General features: G+C 44.2%; 1 protein-coding gene across 2 annotated transcripts in view; it reads left to right on the top strand.

Annotated features, from left to right (window-relative positions):
- The window catches only part of LOC143301802 (uncharacterized), a 78,509-nt gene that overhangs the window by 12,221 nt on the left and 43,599 nt on the right, over positions 1-22,689 (top strand). For both annotated transcript variants that reach the window (XM_076616197.1, XM_076616196.1), the window contains exons 9-20: positions 498-582; positions 3,984-4,149; positions 5,741-5,879; positions 7,297-7,390; positions 8,861-8,954; positions 11,642-11,703; positions 12,317-12,442; positions 13,943-14,033; positions 15,601-15,690; positions 19,491-19,631; positions 21,253-21,357; positions 22,460-22,556. In XM_076616197.1, the coding sequence (XP_076472312.1) occupies positions 498-582; positions 3,984-4,149; positions 5,741-5,879; positions 7,297-7,390; positions 8,861-8,954; positions 11,642-11,703; positions 12,317-12,442; positions 13,943-14,033; positions 15,601-15,690; positions 19,491-19,631; positions 21,253-21,357; positions 22,460-22,556 (1,290 nt within the window). The remainder of the gene's footprint in view (positions 1-497; positions 583-3,983; positions 4,150-5,740; positions 5,880-7,296; positions 7,391-8,860; positions 8,955-11,641; positions 11,704-12,316; positions 12,443-13,942; positions 14,034-15,600; positions 15,691-19,490; positions 19,632-21,252; positions 21,358-22,459; positions 22,557-22,689) is intronic.

The following is a 22,689-nucleotide window of genomic DNA, read 5'->3' as shown; positions in this document are numbered from 1 at the left end:
TAGTGACATGTTTTGTTGCTTGGTGTGTTTTTCGGTGTCTTTATATCATAGTGACATGTTTTGTTGCTTGGTGTGTTTTTCGGTGTCTTTATATCATAGTGACATGTTTTGTTGCTTGGTGTGTTTTTCAGTGTCTTTATATCATAGTGACATGTTTTGTTGCTTGGTGTGTTTTTCGGTGTCTTTATATCATAGTGACATGTTTTGTTGCTTGGTGTGTTTTTCAGTGTCTTTATATCATAATGACATGTTTTGTTAAACTGTTGTGTTGACAATGTCTCAAGAGAAAATTGTTCCAAGAAAGACTTGAAAAGCGATGATTCCTATATGTTTTTATAGTTTGAAGAGAAACTTTTTGAAACGCAAACAGTCTTAGCAAATGGTGGATGATGTTTCAGTTGTGATACAGAAAATCAACAACAAATGAACAATTACGATACAAGTTAGAGTTTTACCCCAGCAAAAGTCTGACTTTCTTTTTTTTCTGTGTGTTTCAGACAGGAATCCATATGCAGCATCTCTCTTTATCAACTGTCATACTCACGCAGAACATTTTACGCCAGCTATGGAAATTTCTTTGAGGTAATGGTTGGATTCACATACTGTAATGCACAAGTGCGTGTGAAATTTATTTACTAATGGTGTATTTGTTGACAAGAGCCATTCTTAAAGTATGATGTGTTATATGTGTTCTTTGGGTTTTTCTTTTGTCCATTGGTTGGCTGCAACTCCCACATCCACTCGTATCTAAGAGTGGGCTTTCACTTGTATGGCCATTTTGACTCACAGTTTAGGCAGCTGTGCTCCATTTGGGGATGCCTATACTGGGTAGTTTCGTGTTTCCAAAACACACCATACACTAACATGGATTACGGGTCTTCTACATGCGTATTAACAATTTGGTGCTCTGCATGTGCATACACAAGACGGGAGTTCAGGCAATAGCTGGTGAGGGGGGCACCACGTTCTCCGGCAGAAAACCTAGAACTTCAGACTTGAAGATGATGAAACTTTTGTCAGTTTGGGTGCACAAAACCAACTTTGAGAATAAAGACTGCGGTCAGTTTCTAAAGAAAATGCCTTGTGAAGGACAGTTATGATTGTCAGTCAGCTACGGATTGGTGAGGACAAACTGTCAGCTGCTGCAGCAGAAAAGCGAGCTCCCAGAAAAGGGACGGCAACCAGCAGACCAGCATCAGCTTACATATGTAACCGCTGCGACAGAGACTGTCTCTCTTGCATCGGTCTCTACAGTCACAGGCGACACTGCTTGGTCCAAGCAGACAGCCCAGTTAGACATTAGGTCGGGTATACTCTATCCATGGCCAGCCATGACCGAAGGAAGCCTACCACTAATACCACCAGAACAGTAAAGGAGGCAACTGCTGCCCCAGCTATATTCTGGGCCAGAATTTGATGACAGTGGAGAGCGTCTTGCCCAGGTTAAATCTGCATTCTCTCAGCCCTCAGGGTTTTAGGCCAGTCGGCATAGGGATGGTTGGCAAAGGCAAACTATCCCTCAAGGATGCAGCTCTAAAAGCCAGTGTAATCTTGCCTCTTTGAGTCCTAGATCTTCACAAAAGACTAAGCTGTAAATGAATTTTCATTGCAGTGGAGAAATCATGAATCATACAGCTCTCACTTTGCTGTCAGCCCATCTGTAAGCTTTGCTCTGAAGGCAGACATTTAGCCAGTGCTTTTTAATGCATCATCGAATTTATCTGTGATTACTAATTTGTTGGAGGCACTGTAACAGACTGGGTATCGTGTTGGACTTGTGATCCAGTGGTTGGGTTTCAATTCCCCGCTTCGACCTGGTGTTGTGTCCTAGGGAAAGGCACTTTACTCCTGTTTCCCCACTTCACCCTGGTGTTGTGTCCTGGGGAAAGGCACTTTACTCCTGTTTCCCCACTTCACCCTGGTGTTGTGTCCTGGGGAAAGGCACTTTACTCCTGTTTCCCCACCTCACCCTGGTGTTGTGTCCTGGGGAAAGGCACTTTACTCCTGTTTCCCCACTTCACCCTGGTGTTGTGTCCTGGGGAAAGGCACTTTACTCCTGTTTCCCCACATTGACCTGGTGTTGTGTCCTGGGGAAACGCACTTTACTCCTGTTTCCCCACCTCACCCTGGTGTTGTGTCCTGGGGAAAGGCACTTTACTCCTGTTTCCCCACATTGACCTGGTGTTGTGTCCTGGGGAAAGGCACTTTACTCCTGTTTCCCCACTTCACCCTGGTGTTGTGTCCTGGGGAAAGGCACTTTACTCCTGTTTCCCCACTTCACCCTGGTGTTGTGTCCTAGGGAAAGGCACTTTACTCCTGTTTCCCCACTTCACCCTGGTGTTGTGTCCTGGGGAAAGGCACTTTACTCCTGTTTCCCCACTTCACCCAGGTGTTGTGTCCTGGGGAAAGGCACTTTACTCCTGTTTCCCCACTTCACCCTGGTGTTGTGTCCTAGGGAAAGGCACTTTACTCCTGTTTCCGCACCTCACCCTGGTGTTGTGTCCTAGGGAAAGGCACTTTACTCCTGTTTCCCCACTTCACCCTGGTGTTGTGTCCTGGGGAAAGGCACTTTACTCCTGTTTCCCCACTTCACCCAGGTGTTGTGTCCTAGGGAAAGGCACTTTACTCCTGTTTCCCCACTTCACCCTGGTGTTGTGTCCTAGGGAAAGGCACTTTACTCCTGTTTCCCCACTTCACCCTGGTGTTGTGTCCTGGGGAAAGGCACTTTACTCCTGTTTCCCCACCTCACCCTGGTGTTGTGTCCTGGGGAAAGGCACTTTACTCCTGTTTCCCCACCTCACCCTGGTGTTGTGTCCTGGGGAAAGGCACTTTACTCCTGTTTCCCCACTTCACCCTGGTGTTGTGTCCTAGGGAAAGGCACTTTACTCCTGTTTCCGCACCTCACCCTGGTGTTGTGTCCTAGGGAAAGGCACTTTACTCCTGTTTCCGCACCTCACCCAGGTGTTGTGTCCTGGGGAAAGGCACTTTACTCCTGTTTCCCCACTTCACCCTGGTGTTGTGTCCTAGGGAAAGGCACTTTACTCCTGTTTCCGCACCTCACCCTGGTGTTGTGTCCTAGGGAAAGGCACTTTACTCCTGTTTCCCCACTTACCCTGGTGTTGTGTCCTGGGGAAAGGCACTTTACTCCTGTTTCCCCACTTCACCCTGGTGTTGTGTCCTGGGGAAAGGCACTTTACTCCTGTTTCCCCACTTCACCCTGGTGTTGTGTCCTAGGGAAAGGCACTTTACTCCTGTTTCCCCACTTCACCCTGGTGTTGTGTCCTGGGGAAAGGCACTTTACTCCTGTTTCCCCACCTCACCCTGGTGTTGTGTCCTGGGGAAAGGCACTTTACTCCTGTTTCCCCACCTCACCCTGGTGTTGTGTCCTAGGGAAAGGCACTTTACTCCTGTTTCCCCACTTCACCCTGGTGTTGTGTCCTGGGGAAAGGCACTTTACTCCTGTTTCCCCACCTCACCCTGGTGTTGTGTCCTGGGGAAAGGCACTTTACTCCTGTTTCCCCACTTCACCCTGGTGTTGTGTCCTGGGGAAAGGCACTTTACTCCTGTTTCCCCACTTCACCCTGGTGTGAATTGGTATCTGACTTTGGTTGGGGAATGTTGAAATAGTGGAAGGAGAGGATTTGGCCCTGACTTCCTGTATGGAGCCCTAGACACAGTGGATATGAATTCACTGCCTTCCTGTATGGAGCCCTAGACACAGTGGATATGAATTCACTGCCCCTGAAGGCCGTTAAAGGCTATGGGACCTTTAACCTTTTACTAATTTATTGCCTCAGATTGATTACTGTGTTTTGGCTTTGCTTGTTACTGTTAACAAAATTTAGGAGTAAAAAGGTGAATGTGTTACCAGTGTGTTTACTTGAATTATCTATTTTTCTTTCCCTTTTTTTTTTGTTGTTGTTTTTTGTTTTTGATCGTTCTTCCCCCACACTCCGTGACTTGCTTTGGAACATGATGTGCAGGAGCTGAACCTGGTGACCCTGAGGCTGGACCACAACCTGACGGTGGAGCCCTACAACACCCGCAACACCACCACCTGGTCCAGCCAGCTCCTGTCGGCCTTCTCCATCACCGACCCCAACTACCGCCCCCCCGCCAGGCTCACCATCAATGACTCCTATGATGAAGGTGGGTTGCTGGGTCTGCGACAGAGAGACCGAGTGTAGGTTTTGGGTGTAGGGGTGTGAGTGTGTAGTGGTAGTTTTCAGTTTAACGTCTTTCCATTTCTAAGTGATGTTAGATGGGGGAAAAAGGGGGAGTGTGTAGTAGTAATTTTCAGTTTAACGTCTTTTCATTTTAAGTGATGTTAGATGGGGGGAAAAGGGGAGTGTGTAGTAGTAATTTTCAGTTTAACGTCTTTTCATTTTAAGTGATGTTTGACGGGGGAAAAGGTAATGAGAAGTAGTAATTTTCAGTTTAACGTCTTTTCATTTTAAGTGATGTTTGACTGGGGAAAAGGTAGTGTGTAGTAGTAATTTTCAGTTTAACGTCTTTTCATTTTAAGAGATGTTTGACGGGGGGAAAGGGGAGTGTGTAGTAGTAATTTTCAGTTTAACGTCTTTCCATTTCTAAGTGATGTTAGACGGGGGGGGAAAAGGGGAGTGTGTAGTAGTAATTTTCAGTTTAACGTCTTTCCATTTCTAAGTGATGATAGATGAGAGAAAGGGGGAGTGTGTAGTAGTAATTTTCAGTTTAACGTCTTTCCATTTCTAAGTGATATTAGATGGGGGAAAAGGGGAGTGTGTAGTAGTAATTTTCAGTTTAACGTCTTTCCATTTTAAGTCATGTTAGATGCGGGGGAAAGGGGAGTGTGTAGTAGTAATTTTCCGTTTGTTTTTCCATTTCCAAGTGATGTTAGACGGAGGAAAAGGTAACGTGTAGTGGTAATTTTCAGTTTAACGTCTTTCCATTTCTAAGTGATGATAGACGGGAGAAAGGGGGAGTGTGTTGTAGTAATTTTCAGTTTAACGTCTTTCCATTTCTAAGTGATGATAGACGGGAGAAAGGGGGAGTGTGTTGTAGTAATTTTCAGTTTAACGTCTTTCCATTTCTAAGTGATTTTTGACGGGGGGAAAACGGGAGTGTGTAGTATTAATTTTCAGTTTAACGTCTTTCCATTTTAAGTGATGTTAGATGGGGGGAAAAAGGGGGAGTGTGTAGTAGTAATTTTCAGTTTAATGTCTTTTCATTTTAAGTGATGTTAGACAGGGGGAAAAGGGGAGTGTGTAGTAGTAATTTTCAGTTTAAAGTCTTTCCATTTTAAGTGATGTTAGACGGGGAAAAAAGGAGGGTTGGGAGGATGGGTGTGGAGAGTAATCAATTTCCATCACATATTGTTGTACATTGTTTGACATGTTCATGATGCAGTTATTCTTTGACACAGTCCTTATTTGAATTTTTGTTTTCTTTTCTAGTACTTGGCATGTCAGTATCAGTCTGACTATAAATCTGGAAGAATGTGGCGGTTGCCAAACATAAGAATAGAAAGAATTTGAAGAGGAGGAAAAAAAAGTAAAAGAAAAATCTACTGTTTTTTCTTTTATTAATATATATATATATATATATATATATATATATATATATATATATATATATATATATATATATATATATATTTAGAAACAGTGATTTTTTTCTTTCTTTTTTTTCATTTTTTATACAAATCCGTTGTTTGTGTTGTCATGTTAACAAAGGGAATTTGGGTCACTTCCACTTCCAGGCTGCCAAGGTCCTGACCTGAGTCTCTGTGCGTTTGTCTGGGAGGCACAAGACTCTCGTCCTGGCAACAGTAGCCAGGTGTTCCTGGCAGTCTTTGACATGAACCGCTGGTACCACGCTCAGATGCCCTCCAGGATCAAGTGAGTCTGGAAAAAGAATCTCGTCTTGTGCACTTGAAGATTGTGATTTTTTTTTGTTTAGTTTCCTCTGTTATCCTGTGGAAAGATTGAACCAGAAGAATTTTTATGCAGCATTTAGAATGTTTTTATGCCTGAAGTTTCCTTGTTTTCCTGTGAGATGATGTGATTGTTATGCGACTTTGAGAATATTGATTTAAAGTTTCCTTGTTTTCCCGTGAAAGGATTTTGATTTCTTTGTACCTGAATAATCAGCGTTTGTTTAGTGTTGTTCTGTTTGTTTTCCGAAAAATTGTATGCCTCTGAATAACTTTTGTTTTATAGTGTCTGTCTCACACCGAGTAAAGTACAAGATCAGCACTCTGTTATAGATGCATTCACAAAACTGCTCCTTCCTATCTCTGCGGCTGCCTTCACCTCTACACTCCATCTCGCTCACTACGATCAGCTTCGGATCCACTCTGTTTACGCATACCCAGATTCAAACACTCGACTGTTGGCCGCCGTTCTCTCTCTGTCTCTGGACCTTGCGATTGGAATGAACTTCCTCTTTCGCTTCGTCAAGTCTCCACACTCAGCTCTTTCAAGTCTGGCCTTAAAACCCACCTCTTCCCAAAATAGCCTCCCCTGCCTGCCCTTCCTTGTCTTTAGTTTCTACAGTTTTAGAGCTATGCATGCGTGTGAATGACTGGTGCGAAAGCACTTTGATTTGTCTCTTCATAAGATTCAGCGCTATATAAATACCATTATTATTATTATTAGTGTTAAGGTTACCCTGCATGTATTGATATTACTGTAAAAAAGACAACAAAAACCAACCCAGCCCATCCCTTTCTTAGATATAAATACTCAGGTGTTTGCTCAGATTAAGTCATTGCTTTTGTTATAAAATGAGAGAAAACTAGTCAGCTGTGGAAATGAATTCACGAAGAAAAGAAGTCTATAAATATAACGCAGGGAATTTTAGCTTTCTGATGTGGTACATTTTTGTGATTTTCCTACACAGTGCTGTTATGCACACAAAGAGACACAGACATGCAAACACACACACACACACACACACACACACACACACTCTCTCTTCTTCTCTCTCTCCTTCGCTCTGTCTCTGTCTGTCTGTCCGTCTCACACACACACACACACACACTCTCTCTCTCTTCTTCTCTCTCTCCTTCTCTCTGTCTCTGTCTCTGTCCGTTTCACACACACACACACACACACACTCTCTCTCTCATACTCTCGCACACACACTCACTGTCACTATCTCACATGCGCACACACACTCACATTCACACATGCACGTACCCATGCACACATACGAGCTGGTGCGTGTGCGCGCAAACATGCAGTAAGAAAACCAAAAAGGCACATTCATCTTTACAAAGGGACGTGTTACAAACGCTAGGCATTGGCTGTGCAGGTGTGTGAACGCGGGGGGCCAAGAGATGTGTCCTTTCTTGGCTGTGTACCGCATGAACGACGCTGTGTACAAGGAAGGCTGTGAGACAGTGGTGGTGAGTAATGATAATAGTAATTGTAATCATTGAATGTATAAAGTGCCTTTCCATGTAAAACGTGCTCAGTAACTGCAAACAAGAATCGTCCACAAAATCATTGCTGCAAACATTGTCCCAAAAGCAATAGGTATACATGCAGTGCACGGCTCATGGAATACATGTGGCTCACGAAACGGGGACAAAACGCCTGCGGCTGACAAGCAGATAAGACACAAACTGTAGTGATACACCGAGCAGTGTTCGGGCAGAAGGCAGAGTGAGTTGTATTTGGATGACAGCACAGGTGGGAGCATATCCGTTTTATTCATATTTTGGTTTTGACATTTTGGTGATTTTGCTTTTTTGACTCACTTGTGTAAACAAAGTGAGTCTATGTTTTAACCCGGTGTTCGGTTGTATGTGTGTGTGTGTGTGTGTGTCCGTGTGTCTGTGTGTCCGTGGTAAACTTTAATATTGACATTTTCTCTGCAAATACTTTGTCAGTTGACACCAAATTTGGCATAAAAATAGGAAAAATTCAGTTCTTTCCAGTCATCTTGTTTAAAACAATATTGCACCTCTGGGATGGGCACAAAAAAATAAATAATGAAGCCTAATTATATGCAAACTGCATTTACTGTTATATTTATATTTTTTGTATTCTCTAAACTTGGCACTTTGATCTGATATTCTGACACAACAACAAGAGCAGTCATTATTATCATCTTTTGTTCCAACAGGAACTTCTTTTGCTAAGCATGGAGGTTTTATTTATTTTGCAAACGTTTTTGGTGCAGATAGTAAAAAAGGGAAATGACTCTGTAATTAATGCTAGGGGACTTAATTTGCTTTAAACTGATCTTTCTCATCTTAAACATTACATTTTGAAATTATACTCAGTTCATGAAAAGCTTGTGTGTTTTACTCTCAGTCACAAGTGAGTCTTGAAGGCCTTGCCTCTCTTGTCTCCTTTACTTTACTTTGTTTCAGTGTTGGGACCTGCCAAAAAGCAGCCCCACGACCATGGTCGCAACTTTTTCTGTTGTACAAAATCAGTCACCTCCTCCTGTGTGACCGAGCTAGACAGAGTGTGATGACATGTGCAACAGCCAAATGGTTGAAGTGTTGAGCTTTCAGTCTGAGGGTCCAGAGTTCTGTCCTGGTTGTGGTGTCTGGTGAGGAAAGGGTGGAGGTTTTTCCCATCTCCAAGGTCAGCAGATGTGCAGACCAGTGCCTGAACCCCCTTCATGTGTGTGCGCTCACAGACGATCCAGAACGCATGTTGAAAGATCCAGTTATCCATGTCGGTGTTAGGTGGTTTATGGAAACGAGAACATACCCAGCATGCATCCCCCAGAAAATGAAGTATTACTGCCTTTGTGGTGGGGGGGAAAATCAGTCATACACGTAAAAACTCACTTGTGTATATACGAGTGAACGTGGGAGTTGCAGCCAGACGGAGTTTGATGCGTTTGTTTGGTGTTGCAGGACATCCAGATCAAGCCTGGCTCCCTGCTGCGTTTTGTCAGCGACTCACCCATGCCCCCAGAGCAGCATTTCTATCCCTCTTCCCTCGCCTTTGGTAAGGCCTTACTGTGTGTGTGTGTGGGGGGGGGGGATGGGGGGGGGGTATTTGTATGTGTTCTGTCCATTCATTTATCAGAGGCTTTCAGTAATATTTGTTGGATGGTGTGGCAGAATTTTACAGGTGTTTGTTTGGTTACAACTGGTTTGTAATAATTGTTTAGCTTATTAGATGTTCCACAGATTTTATCCTTTGCGGGGAAAAAAAAAATCGTATGCATGGAACAACATGACAGAGAAAAACAAGTGTAGGCAAACAACCAAAAAAATCTTCCATCATTAGATAAACAGGGCTTTACAAAGGCGCTTCTTTCTGTAGCTTTCATGTTGTGTGAACAACCTAAGGTTTGACTGTGTTGTCTGAACAACCAGAAGGCCGACTGTGTTGTGTGAACAACCTGGAGTTTGACTGTGTTGTGTGTTGTGTGAACAACCTGGATTTTGACGTTGTCTGAACAATCAGAAGGCTGACTGTGTTGTGTGAACAACCAGAAGGCTGACGTTGTCTGAACAATCAGAAGGCTGACTGTGTTGTGTGAACAACCTGGATTTTGACTGTGTTGTCTGAACAACCAGAAGGCTGACTGTGTTGTCTGAACAATCAGAAGGCTGACTGTGTTGTCTGAACAACCAGAAGGCTGAATGTGTTGTGTGAACAACCTGGAGTTTGACTGTGTTGTGTGAACAACAAAAGTTCTGTTCCTGGTGTGAAAAAAACTATCTGGATCTCAACGTATTGAAAACAAAAGAAATGTTAATAGATTTTCGTCGGAAAGACCCCTTGCCTGTAGCTGACCTTGTTATTGATGGTCAAACAGTGGAGAGGGTCAATGAATATAGATATTTAGGGACCATCTTAGACAATAAGCTGACTTTTGACAGAAATGTTGATTCCATTCATAAGAAATGTCAATCTAGAATTTTTTGTTTACAGAAGCTTAGAAATGTTGGTATAAATTCAAATATTCTTCAAAGTTATTATCGATGTTGTATCGAGTCCGTGCTTAGTTTCATTTATGTGCTGGTATGGAAGTTTGGGAGTGAGGAGTAAGCGTGTTTTGAACGATGTCATGAGTGTATGCAGTAAAATTGTGGGAGTGAAACAAGCTAGTATGCAAGAGCTGTATGAAAGTCGAGTGGTTAAAAAAAGCAGGCAGATAGCAACTGACGCCACCCATATTTTAGCAAAGTATTTTGAGCTGTTGCCATCAGGACGACGCTACAGAACTTTTAAGTTGAAATCCAGAGCTCTGAAGACTTTTATTCCACATTCAATCCACCTTTTAAATTCTTGAGAACTGTGTGTGTGTGTGCGCGCACACACTCTCTTGTGAGACATGTGAAAGTCCGTGCATGATAGGCTGTACCTTGTTCTAGTTGTGGTGTGTGTGTGTGTGTGTGTGTGTGTTTACTGAGCTTAAAACGTGACAATTATAATGAATGTGCAATATGTAGGAAGAATAATGTGCAATATGCAGGATGAATGTACAATGAATATGTCTAATGCTAACGTCCATATTCTAAATATATTTCTGTTTAATAATTACGATGTAATAATTAATTGCAACGTTTTTAAAAGCGAATATGTGAAATGCTTTTATTTGAGAACATATGTTTATTGCTCTTGTTTAATCAAGTTATCCGCGTGTTGGGGGGGGGGGGGGGGTGCGGTGCGGTGCGGATGTATGCTGATTATCTGGTTGAGGTTTTCCGCAATTCATCTTTATTCTTATCTTATCTGTCTATTATAATCAATGTGCAGTATAGTAGGCTATGTTTATAATTATATTCAAATAATGTTTCTTAATTCTTTCTGTTTTTACATTAAGAATACTAGTTATTACCTGCAGTGTGTGGATGTATGTATGAAACGATGTATGTGATATTTTTTTTACATTTGTATCTTTGTAATATTTGTAGGGGCTGTTGTTGGCTTTTACAGTTATGGTCCCCATGTTGTTTACTTGTCTATGTTGTGATAATGCACCTGACCAAATTTCTCCAGTTGGAGATAATAAAGTTGTTCTTATCTTATCTTATCTTAACCTGGATTTTGACTGTGTTGTGTGAACAACCAGAAGGCTGACTGTGTTGTGTGAACAACCAGAAGGCTGAATGTGTTGTCTGAACAACCTGGATTTTGACTGTTGTGTGAACAACCTGGAGTTTGACTGTGTTGTGTGAACAACCTTAAGTTTGACTGTGTTGTCTGAACAACCAGAAGGCTGACTGTGTTGTCTGAACAACCAGAAGTTTGACTGTGTTGTGTGAACAACCAGAAGGCTGACTGTGTTGTGTGAACAACCAGAAGTTTGACTGTGTTGTCTGAACAACCAGAAGTTTGTGTTGTCTGAACAACCTTAAGGCTGACTGTGTTGTCTGAACAACCAGAAGGCTGACCATGTTGTCTGAACAACTAGAAGGCTGACTGTGTTGTCTGAACAACCTTAAGGCTGACCGTGTTGTCTGAACAACCAGAAGTTTGACTGTGTTGTCTGAACAACCTTAAGGCTGACTGTGTTGTCTGATCAACCAGAAGGCTGACTGTGTTGTCTGAACAACCAGAAGGCCGACTGTGTTGTCTGAACAACCAGAAGGCTGACTGTGTTGTGTGAACAACCAGAAGGCTGACTGTTGTGTGAACAACCTGGAGTTTGACTGTGTTGTGTGATGGCCGTGTTCCAGATGCGGTATGTGTTTTATCCAACGGCATCGTGTTGGCATCCATCCTGGGTGTTCAGAGACAGGTGAGTGACGGCCACTCCATGGAGAGTGGTGATGGGGGTGGGGAGGGATGCTGGAGGATGTTTGCTGTTTGAGGGGTGGTGGGGGGAGGGGGGGGGGGGGTTGGTGGTTGTGGTGGTAATGTTGATGATACAATGGTCATGTAATTTTTGGTTCTTGAGTGAAATCGAAGTTTGTACCTGTGTTAACTGTAACTGACTTGTCTGTGTGTGTTTGAGCTCTGTGTGTGTGTGTTTGACTTCAGTTTAACGTCTTTCCACTTGAAGTGATATTGAAGTGATATTATTGTGTGTGTGTGTGTGTGTGTGTGTGTGTGTGTGTGTGTGTGTGATCATTTTCTGAGCAGCATTTGCCATGTGTTTTATGTAAATAGAGTGCATGCTGCACACCGTACCTTGGTTTATTGTCTCATCCGAATATCCAGCGTCCAGACCATCATCACCCAGGGTCTAGTGGAGGGGTCTGCTGGCGTGGGGGGGATTCAAACCTGAGCACTCAGGTTCTTTTGCTTTCATTGCGGACACGTCGCCACTAAGAAGAGGAACCAGACTGGTTCATAAAACCTCGTATATGTGCGTATGTGAAAAAAGGATTTACACCTTTGACTGTGGACAGGTACTGGCGTCCCTGGAGTCGAGTGGTCCTCTGTGTTTGCTGAAGCCGTTCGACCTGTACCACCGCTGTGTGCAGACAGGGCTCATGGCTCGATCTTCCGACTCCTCCTCTGCCTTGTCTGTTGAGGTGATGTTCGTGGGGAGAAAATGCTGTTATTGATTGATGATCATTGATTGATAAGTCTGTCTGAGAGCAGTTATGATACTGACGATAAACTACCTCGTTTAATTGACTGAAACACTATACAGCTGTTTTGATGTTTCGAAGATTCTTTTTGAATTCTGTGATAATAGTAAGAGAAGCGGTCTTAGCTGATTGATAGTTTTTGAGAAGTCTTCTCCCTGGTGGATGATAATTTTTGTGTTATATTGAACCCTAATTGATAGACAGGAATGAATAGATTTATTACGGTAATCGTTTCACGTATATTTGTAAGTGATGTGGATCTCAGCTGACAAAATGACAGAAAGTTTACAGGAAGTGTATTGATTGTAACAAAGAAAGAAAGTAACATTGTAGGTGGTGTAAATAATGCAGTCATGAGTACTGTCCTTCCCTGTTCAGTGAGTTACAAACTTCTGTTCAGGAGCGACATGAAAAACATAGCATTTATAGAGATGCTCACAGTCTGTATAAATACTCACACAGAGCCATGTAAACATGAAGCTACACACACGTGCACTGTATGATCAGTGACATCTCATTCAATACACGCTACACACACGTGCACTGTATGATCAGTGACATCTCATTCAATACACGCTACACACACGTGCACTGTATGATCAATGACATTCAATACACGCTACACACACATGCACTGTGTGATCAATGACATCTCATTCAATACATGCTACACACACATGCACTGTATGATCAATGACATCTCATTCAATACACGCTACACACACGTGCACTGTATGATCAATGACATCTCATTCAATACACGCTACACACACATGCACTGTATGATCAATGACGTCTCATTCAATACACGCTACACACACGTGCACTGTATGATCAATGACATCTCATTCAGTACACGCTACACACACGTGCACTGTATGATCAATGACTGTATGATCAATGACATCTCATTCAATACACGCTACACACACGTGCACTGTATGATCAATGACGTCTCATTCAATACACGCTACACACACGTGCACTGTATGATCAATGACGTCTCACTCAATACATGCTACACACACGTGCACTGTATGATCAATGACATCTCATTCAATACACGCTACACACACGTGCACTGTATGATCAATGACATCTCATTCAATACACACCACAATCTCTTTAGACTTTTTCTTATAACAATAATAATCTACCTTTTCTCTGATACATAACATGAACACTTTTTTACACTAATATTCACATGCACTCCCTTTCCTTTATCCACTACTTGACTCCTTTCCGTCTAAAAACACTTATAGTGAATAGACGTTAAACTGAAGATAACGTGCACACGCACACACACGCACACGCACGCACACACACACAGACACACACACACACACACACACACACACACACGTACAAGAAAACACCACAGAGGGTGGGAGTAACTGTAAACATTTTCGAGGAGGAAAACTGTGCTTTCTTGCCTCGCAGGAGCAGCAGCGCATGTCTCTGTTGACGCTGGCTCTGGAGCAGGGACAGATCCGATTCATCATCGCCTGTATCCGCAGCTGGGCCGACGGAGGTGAGGGCCTTTTGTTATGACTTGTGGTCCCTTAGGGCTGGGCCAACAGCAAAGTGAGAGCTGTATGATCAATGGTTTCCATCGGCACTGCAGTGGGAATTCGTTCACAGCTTCGTCTTTTGTGCAAGACTGTGGCTCTTTTCAGTGGGAAGAGAAGGAACAGTGAAAACGTCCGTTCTGACCCAAACTGTTTCACGGCATCGTTCTTTGGAAGTCTAAAGGAGATTGCTCAGTGGGTTGCATCTGTGTCGTTCCTTTTAACTACACATACTTAACTGTGACCTACTAGTGCAGACTGTGGCAGGGGTCTGTCTGTGTTTCTTTTTCCTACCTACGTTCTTGTTCATTGAAAGCTGGAGAAACTGGCTGATGTGTGTCTAGATTGGAACTCATTAGGTTTCAGCATCTTGTGACCAAATTCTCTTCGTTTATGTGAAAGTGGGTACAAATAGTTTGCTGTTGATAATTTGTATTTGTATTGTTTTTTTTATCACAACAGATTTCTCTGTGTGAAATTTCGGGCTGCTGTCCCCAGGGAGAGAGTGTCGCAGCACTACAGTGCCACCCATTTTTTTTTGTATTTTTTCCTGCATGCAGTTTTTTTACTTCATGCGAACATCATATTTTCATATCAGTCTGGAAGAGCGCTGACATAGTATATATGCAGGATGAAGTTTGATTTGGTAGAGAATCGATAAAAAGAAAAGAAAGAAAAAAAAGTGGATTGTGTAGTTGAGGTGTACATTTGAGAAAGGATGACATTGTCTGGCTTGCTGTCTGTGTGTCAGTGTCTGTCTCCAGCTCTCAAGTCGCCCTTACTTTCCTGACCACAGTGTGTGTGTGTGTGTGTGTGTGTGTGTGTGTGTGTGTGTGTGTGTGTGCAGAGCCCCACTAGAACCATGAAGTGAAAATAGCAAAATAACAAAACCTAGATCTCTCCTCTGAATTGTCTTCTGTGTCCGTTTAGTTCTCAGATGTTTTTTTTTGTCAGTCTGTACCTCTCTGTGTATGTCTAAAGTCTTTCTGCGTAAAGTATGTCTGTCTGTCTGTCTGTCTGCCTAAAGTATGATTGTTTGAAATATGTCTGTGTAGAGTATGTCTGTGTGAGGAAAGTATGTCTCTCTGTCTGTCTATAGTCATTCTGTCTGTCTGCATAAAGCATGCCTGTCTGCCTAAAGTCAGTCTGTCTGTCTGCGTATAGTATGCCTGTCTGTCTGCCTGAAGTCTGTCTGTCTGTCTGCGTATAGTGTGCCTGTCTGTCTGCCTGAAGTCTGTCTGTCTGTCTGCGTGTAGTATGCCTGTCTGTCTGCCTGAAGTCTGTCTGTCTGTCTGCGTATAGTATGCCTGTCTGTCTGCATAAAGTATGTCTGTCTTTATAATGCATGTCTGTGTAAAGTTGACTGTCTTTCTGTCTAAAATATATCTGTCTTATCTGCCCGAAGTATGTCTGTCATGCTGTCTGTGTCTCTTTCGGTCTTCGTTTAACTCTCCCCCTTCATGATTCTCTCTCTCTGTCTGTCTCTCTGTGTCTGTCTGTCTGCTGATGAAGGAATTGTGGTTGTTGCAGACTACATCCCGCAGGGGTGCTCTCTGCAGTTCATCCTGTCCTGGGCCTGGGCACGCGTCACTGCCATCAAGCAGCAGATCGACACCACCTGTAAGTGTGTGTACGTCCGGCGTGTGCAGAGTGGTGGCTCAGTGGTAACAGAGATTCTCAGAGTTAGAATGATGAATTTCTATGATACGGTGACAGTTGTCGTGGGGCAACAGGTCAGCCGCTGTTTGACTGGTCGGAGTTAAAATGATGTGTATGATGTAACGACCGTTGTTGTGGGGCAACAGGTCAGCCGCTGTTTGACTGGTCGGAGTTAAAATGATGTGTATGATGTAACGACCATTGTGGGGCAACAGGTCAGCCGCTGTTTGACTGGTCGGAGTTAAAATGATGTGTATGATGTAACGACGGTTGTTGTGGGGCAACAGGTCAGCCGCTGTTTGACTGGTCAGAGTTAAAATGATGTGTATGATGTAACGACGGTTGTTGTGGGGCAACAGGTCAGCCGCTGTTTGACTGGTCGGAGTTAAAATGATGTGTATGATGTAACGACCATTGTGGGGCAACAGGTCAGCCGCTGTTTGACTGGTCGGAGTTAAAATGATGTGTATGATGTAACGACCGTTGTTGTGGGGCAACAGGTCAGCCGCTGTTTGACTGGTCGGAGTTAAAATGATGTGTATGATGTAACGACCATTGTTGTGGGGCAACAGGTCAGCCGCTGTTTGACTGGTCAGAGTTAAAATGATGTGTATGATGTAACGACCGTTGTTGTGGGGCAACAGGTCAGCCGCTGTTTGACTGGTCGGAGTTAAAATGATGTGTATGATGTAACGACCATTGTTGTGGGGCAACAGGTCAGCCGCTGTTTGACTGGTCGGAGTTAAAATGATGTGTATGATGTAACGACGGTTGTTGTGGGGCAACAGGTCAGCCGCTGTTTGACTGGTCGGAGTTAAAATGATGTGTATGATGTAACGACGGTTGTTGTGGGGCAACAGGTCAGCCGCTGTTTGACTGGTCGGAGTTAAAATGATGTGTATGATGTAACGACCGTTGTTGTGGGGCAACAGGTCAGCCGCTGTTTGACTGGTCGGAGTTAAAATGATGTGTATGATGTAACGACGGTTGTTGTGGGGCAACAGGTCAGCCGCTGTTTGACTGGTCGGAGTTAAAATGATGTGTATGATGTAACGACCGTTGTTGTGGGGCAACAGGTCAGCCGCTGTTTGACTGGTCGGAGTTAAAATGATGTGTATGATGTAACGACCATTGTTGTGGGGCAACAGGTCAGCCGCTGTTTGACTGGTCGGAGTTAAAATGATGTGTATGATGTAACGACCATTGTGGGGCAACAGGTCAGCCGCTGTTTGACTGGTCGGAGTTAAAATGATGTGTATGATGTAACGACCGTTGTTGTGGGGCAACAGGTCAGACGCTGTTTGACTGGTCGGAGTTAAAATGATGTGTATGATGTAACGACCATTGTTGTGGGGCAACAGGTCAGACGCTGTTTGACTGGTCGGAGTTAAAATGATGTGTATGATGTAACGACCATTGTGGGGCAACAGGTCAGCCGCTGTTTGACTGGTCGGAGTTAAAATGATGTGTATGATGTAACGACCATTGTGGGGCAACAGGTCAGACGCTGTTTGACTGGTCGGAGTTAAAATGATGTGTATGATGTAACGACCGTTGTTGTGGGGCAACAGGTCAGACGCTGTTTGACTGGTCGGAGTTAAAATGATGTGTATGATGTAACGACCGTTGTTGTGGGGCAACAGGTCAGCCGCTGTTTGACTGGTCGGAGTTAAAATGATGTGTATGATGTAACGACCATTGTGGGGCAACAGGTCAGCCGCTGTTTGACTGGTCGGAGTTAAAATGATGTGTATGATGTAACGACCATTGTGGGGCAACAGGTCAGCCGCTGTTTGACTGGTCGGAGTTAAAATGATGTGTATGATGTAACGACCGTTGTTGTGGGGCAACACGTCAGCCGCTGTTTGACTGGTCGGAGTTAAAATGATGTGTATGATGTAACGACCGTTGTTGTGGGGCAACAGGTCAGACGCTGTTTGACTGGTCGGAGTTAAAATGATGTGTATGATGTAACGACCATTGTGGGGCAACAGGTCAGCCGCTGTTTGACTGGTCGGAGTTAAAATGATGTGTATGATGTAACGACCGTTGTTGTGGGGCAACAGGTCAGCCGCTGTTTGACTGGTCGGAGTTAAAATGATGTGTATGATGTAACGGCCATTGTGGGGCAACAGGTCAGCCGCTGTTTGACTGGTCGGAGTTAAAATGATGTGTATGATGTAACGGCCATTGTTGTGGGGCAACAGGTCAGCCGCTGTTTGACTGGTCGGAGTTAAAATGATGTGTATGATGTAACGACCGTTGTTGTGGGGCAACAGGTCAGCCGCTGTTTGACTGGTCGGAGTTAAAATGATGTGTATGATGTAACGACCATTGTGGGGCAGCAGGTCAGCCGCTGTTTGACTGGTCGGAGTTAAAATGATGTGTATGATGTAACGACCATTGTGGGGCAACAGGTCAGCCGCTGTTTGACTGGTCGGAGTTAAAATGATGTGTATGATGTAACGACTGTTGTTGTGGGGCAACAGGTCAGCCGCTGTTTGACTGGTCGGAGTTAAAATGATGTGTATGATGTAACGACCGTTGTTGTGGGGCAACAGGTCAGCCGCTGTTTGACTGGTCGGAGTTAAAATGATGTGTATGATGTAACGACCGTTGTTGTGGGGCAACAGGTCAGCCGCTGTTTGACTGGTCAGAGTTAAAATGATGTGTATGATGTAACGACCATTGTGGGGCAACAGGTCAGCCGCTGTTTGACTGGTCGGAGTTAAAATGATGTGTATGATGTAACGACTGTTGTTGTGGGGCAACAGGTCAGCCGCTGTTTGACTGGTCGGAGTTAAAATGATGTGTATGATGTAACGACCATTGTGGGGCAACAGGTCAGCCGCTGTTTGACTGGTCGGAGTTAAAATGATGTGTATGATGTAACGACCATTGTGGGGCAACAGGTCAGCCGCTGTTTGACTGGTCGGAGTTAAAATGATGTGTATGATGTAACGACCGTTGTGGGGCAACAGGTCAGCCGCTGTTTGACTGGTCGGAGTTAAAATGATGTGTATGATGTAACGACCGTTGTTGTGGGGCAACAGGTCAGCCGCTGTTTGACTGGTCGGAGTTAAAATGATGTGTATGATGTAACGACCGTTGTTGTGGGGCAACACGTCAGCCGCTGTTTGACTGGTCGGAGTTAAAATGATGTGTATGATGTAACGACCATTGTGGGGCAACAGGTCAGCCGCTGTTTGACTGGTCGGAGTTAAAATGATGTGTATGATGTAACGACCGTTGTTGTGGGGCAACAGGTCAGCCGCTGTTTGACTGGTCGGAGTTAAAATGATGTGTATGATGTAACGACCGTTGTTGTGGGGCAACAGGTCAGCCGCTGTTTGACTGGTCGGAGTTAAAATGATGTGTATGATGTAACGACCATTGTTGTGGGGCAACAGGTCAGCCACTGTTTGACTGGTCGGAGTTAAAATGATGTGTATGATGTAACGACCATTGTGGGGCAACAGGTCAGCCGCTGTTTGACTGGTCGGAGTTAAAATGATGTGTATGATGTAACGGCCATTGTTGTGGGGCAACAGGTCAGCCGCTGTTTGACTGGTCGGAGTTAAAATGATGTGTATGATGTAACGGCCATTGTGGGGCAACACGTCAGCCGCTGTTTGACTGGTCGGAGTTAAAATGATGTGTATGATGTAACGACCATTGTGGGGCAACAGGTCAGCCGCTGTTTGACTGGTCGGAGTTAAAATGATGTGTATGATGTAACGACCGTTGTTGTGGGGCAACAGGTCAGCCGCTGTTTGACTGGTCGGAGGCGCCAGTGGACCAGCGCATGCTGCAGGTCCTGGAGAACTGTCTGTGCTGCCTGGGTCACCTGCGGATCGTGCTGCACAACTTGCTGACCCGCTCCTCGCCTGTCACTGACCAAGGTGAGAAGAGTGTCAAGCTGTGTCAGGGTGTTGACATTGAGACGGCGACAGATGTCGGTGTGAGGAAAGTGGCACAGAACACTTCTGTGATGTGGCGCTGTGATGAGTTTGTGGGTTGGGCGATCTCTGTTCATACCTGTCAATTTCAGAGTGCAGGCGACAGATGTCGGTGTGAGGAAAGTGGCACAGAACACTTCTGTGATGTGGCGCTGTGATGTGGCGCTGTGATGAGTTTGTGGGTTGGGCGATCTCTGTTCATACCTGTCAATTTCAGAGTGCAGGCGACAGATGTCGGTGTGAGGAAAGTGGCACAGAACACTTCTGTGATGTGGCGCTGTGATGAGTTTGTGGGTTGGGCGATCTCTGTTCATACCTGTCAATTTCAGAGTGCAGGCTTTGCTGATGTGGCCAGTCTGGTTCTCCTTTGCATGCAGAAATTGTTAGTCATACTGTTGTTGTTGTTTTTTTCATAAAGCGTGTTGATGTAGGCTCTTTCAGTATTAGCAGAATCCCCATCTTCTGGAAATTGTGAGCTAGAAATTTCCTCTTTTCTATTATTGCCTTTTGTTTCAGGGTTTCCCTCCCTTTATTTTTTCCTGTTGTCTGTTACTTTCTTATTTTCTGCCTGGCTGGTTCAGTCACTGATATGTTTTATAGAAAGTGTTGAATATTTTTCTGGACTTCATAATTGTACACGCTACACTACCGTTAAGTTCAGTCTATTGAGCGCACTGGTATGTAAGCTGCACCCACTAAATTTTGGAAAAAATTGGACTTTATACACACCGGTTTATAAGCCACACTTATTTCCGGTACCGGAACACATACTGATACTACAGAAAAGCTGTCGATACTGTAGGTTATGAAATAAACACAAGCGGGAACAACACAAAGAAAAGCAAGCGAAAATACTGCTAGTGCCACAAACAAAATAATAAATAACACAACGAAAATAAGATCCATAATTTAGGGATAATCACATTTATTTAACGTCATCCTGCTCACTTAATCCACTGAAACTTCCTCCGCCATCTTGTCACTGACTTCAGCCTCGCTTTCACTTCATGAACATGAAGGTGGAGGTCGCTGCTGGTTCGTCGCTTGCACTGTCATCTGCTAGGTCGATCGCCTTCAATTTGAAGTCGCGGCTTATAGGCTGAACTTTACGGTATGTGAGATATGTGAGGTGGCTGTTGGCAGTTGTTTTTAGCTTTGTATGCCTGTTCTGTAATTTTGTTCAGTATGTACGATTATGATCAAGTCAGTTGTGTTTTTTTCTCAGATGAAAAAAAATTGATGGAATGGTGAACATAAGGGGTCTATCCTATGTTGTGAATGTGACTGATTTTGATTTTCTGCCTAGATTTCTTTTCCAGGTTTTTTTGGTTTATTTGTTTTTTTGGGGTGGGTGGGATAGGGGGGTTGTTGGGTTTTTTTTTTTTGGGGGGGGGGGGGGTTGGGGCGGGGGTGCATTTTTTGTAAGGTTCTGTTGGACTGATATTAACTGTTTCTCAGCCCTGTTATGGCCCTCTGCGGTCTGCTGGGCTATAAACAACAAACGTTAAAGTAAAAAAAATAGTGAAGGATAAAAGGTACTGACAGCCCGGCGCACTGGTTTCAGGTCAGGTGGAGTTGGAGCACAGGATCCGTGTGGTGACGCTGCTGCACGGTCACCTCAGGCTGATGCTGTGGTTCGTGCACACCGGTCTGCTGCCTGAGCACCAAGGTGAGTCCTGCAGGGATGCCACCTGTTAGGATTTTGCTGTAGAATTGTTCTGACAAGTTGATTTTCAGCCCCATAGCATGGTCACACGCTTTCCTGTCTTAACATTACCCAGACGGTCTAGACCTATCGATCGCAAGGCCAGGGTAGTCACTTCTAACCTTGGCCTCACATGATGATGCTCAGCTAATCGCGTGCGTGTTTGCATTGAAACAGCGTTGAGTGGACCAGTCAGCTTAATTGTAGCAGTTACACTTTGTTGCAGGTAGGCTCAAGTGTTTGTGTGCCTTGTCGATTAAACGTATGTTTGCTGATGTGGCTCGGAGTCCAGGTGTTCCTACCAAATTCAAAATGTTCCTACCAAATTTCCTGAATGTTTCTACAAACACTTGACAGGGGTTGGCATCTCTGGGCCTGTGTGTGTGTGTGGCAAGTTTCTCCATAGCACTGTCATTGTATTATGTGTATGTATGATAGTTGTGTCAGACTATGACCATCAGAACAGCAGAGGAGGCAACTGCTGTCCCGACTATCTGTGCTGGAATTTGATTGTAGTGTCTTGTCCAAGTTACATCCCCAATTTCTTGATCAAAAGGGCCTTATGACAGTTGGTGTTGGGATAGTCCCGGAGTCCACCAGCCCCCAGGGTTGCAGCACAAAGAACTGGTGCAGTCTTGCCTCCTAGTTTGAGAGTCATAGACGTTGACATAAGACCGAGTTGTAAATTGCCATTGCAGCGGAGAAACTATTGATCACACAGCTGTCACTTTGCTGTTGGCCCAGCTGTATGTGTGTCAGTCTGTGATATAAGCCAAGCAGTGAGCCAGGGACATCCTTTATGTTGTCATGGGTTCTTTTACATGATCTGTGCATGCTGCACACAGGATGTCAGTTTATCTGTAAGACCAGCACCCAGACCTCCACTTCTGGTTTGGGGGGGAGGGGATGGGGCCTGGGGGGGGGGTGGAGAATAAAAAAAATCCCGGTCCTTACAATGTTAATGGGTTGTAGGTTTGTTTATTTATTCACATTAAAACGCATGATGTGATGTTATGTCTGGCTTTCGGCACTGTTGTGTTAAAAGGATGCGTCATTGTGTGTGCAGAAACAGAAAAGTCATCCCCTATGCACTACGTCTACCCTGCCAGTGAACTGAGCCAGGTGTTTGCTGACCGACGACGGCAAATGACACAGTCACCAAGGTAATGTGCCACATTTTGTGATGTCTTTTGTAATGTGTCTTTTTAAGCACATTGAAATTTATGATTAGTATTCCATGTGGAAGTGTTCAGTTGGGTTTTTTTCTGGTTCAGATTGTCTTTGGTTGTTGTTTTT

Source organism: Babylonia areolata, chromosome 28, assembly GCF_041734735.1.
Source record: "Babylonia areolata isolate BAREFJ2019XMU chromosome 28, ASM4173473v1, whole genome shotgun sequence".
Lineage (NCBI taxonomy): Eukaryota > Metazoa > Mollusca > Gastropoda > Neogastropoda > Buccinidae > Babylonia > Babylonia areolata.
Note: the sequence above shows the minus strand (reverse complement) of the source record. Positions and strands in the feature narration are given on the sequence as shown.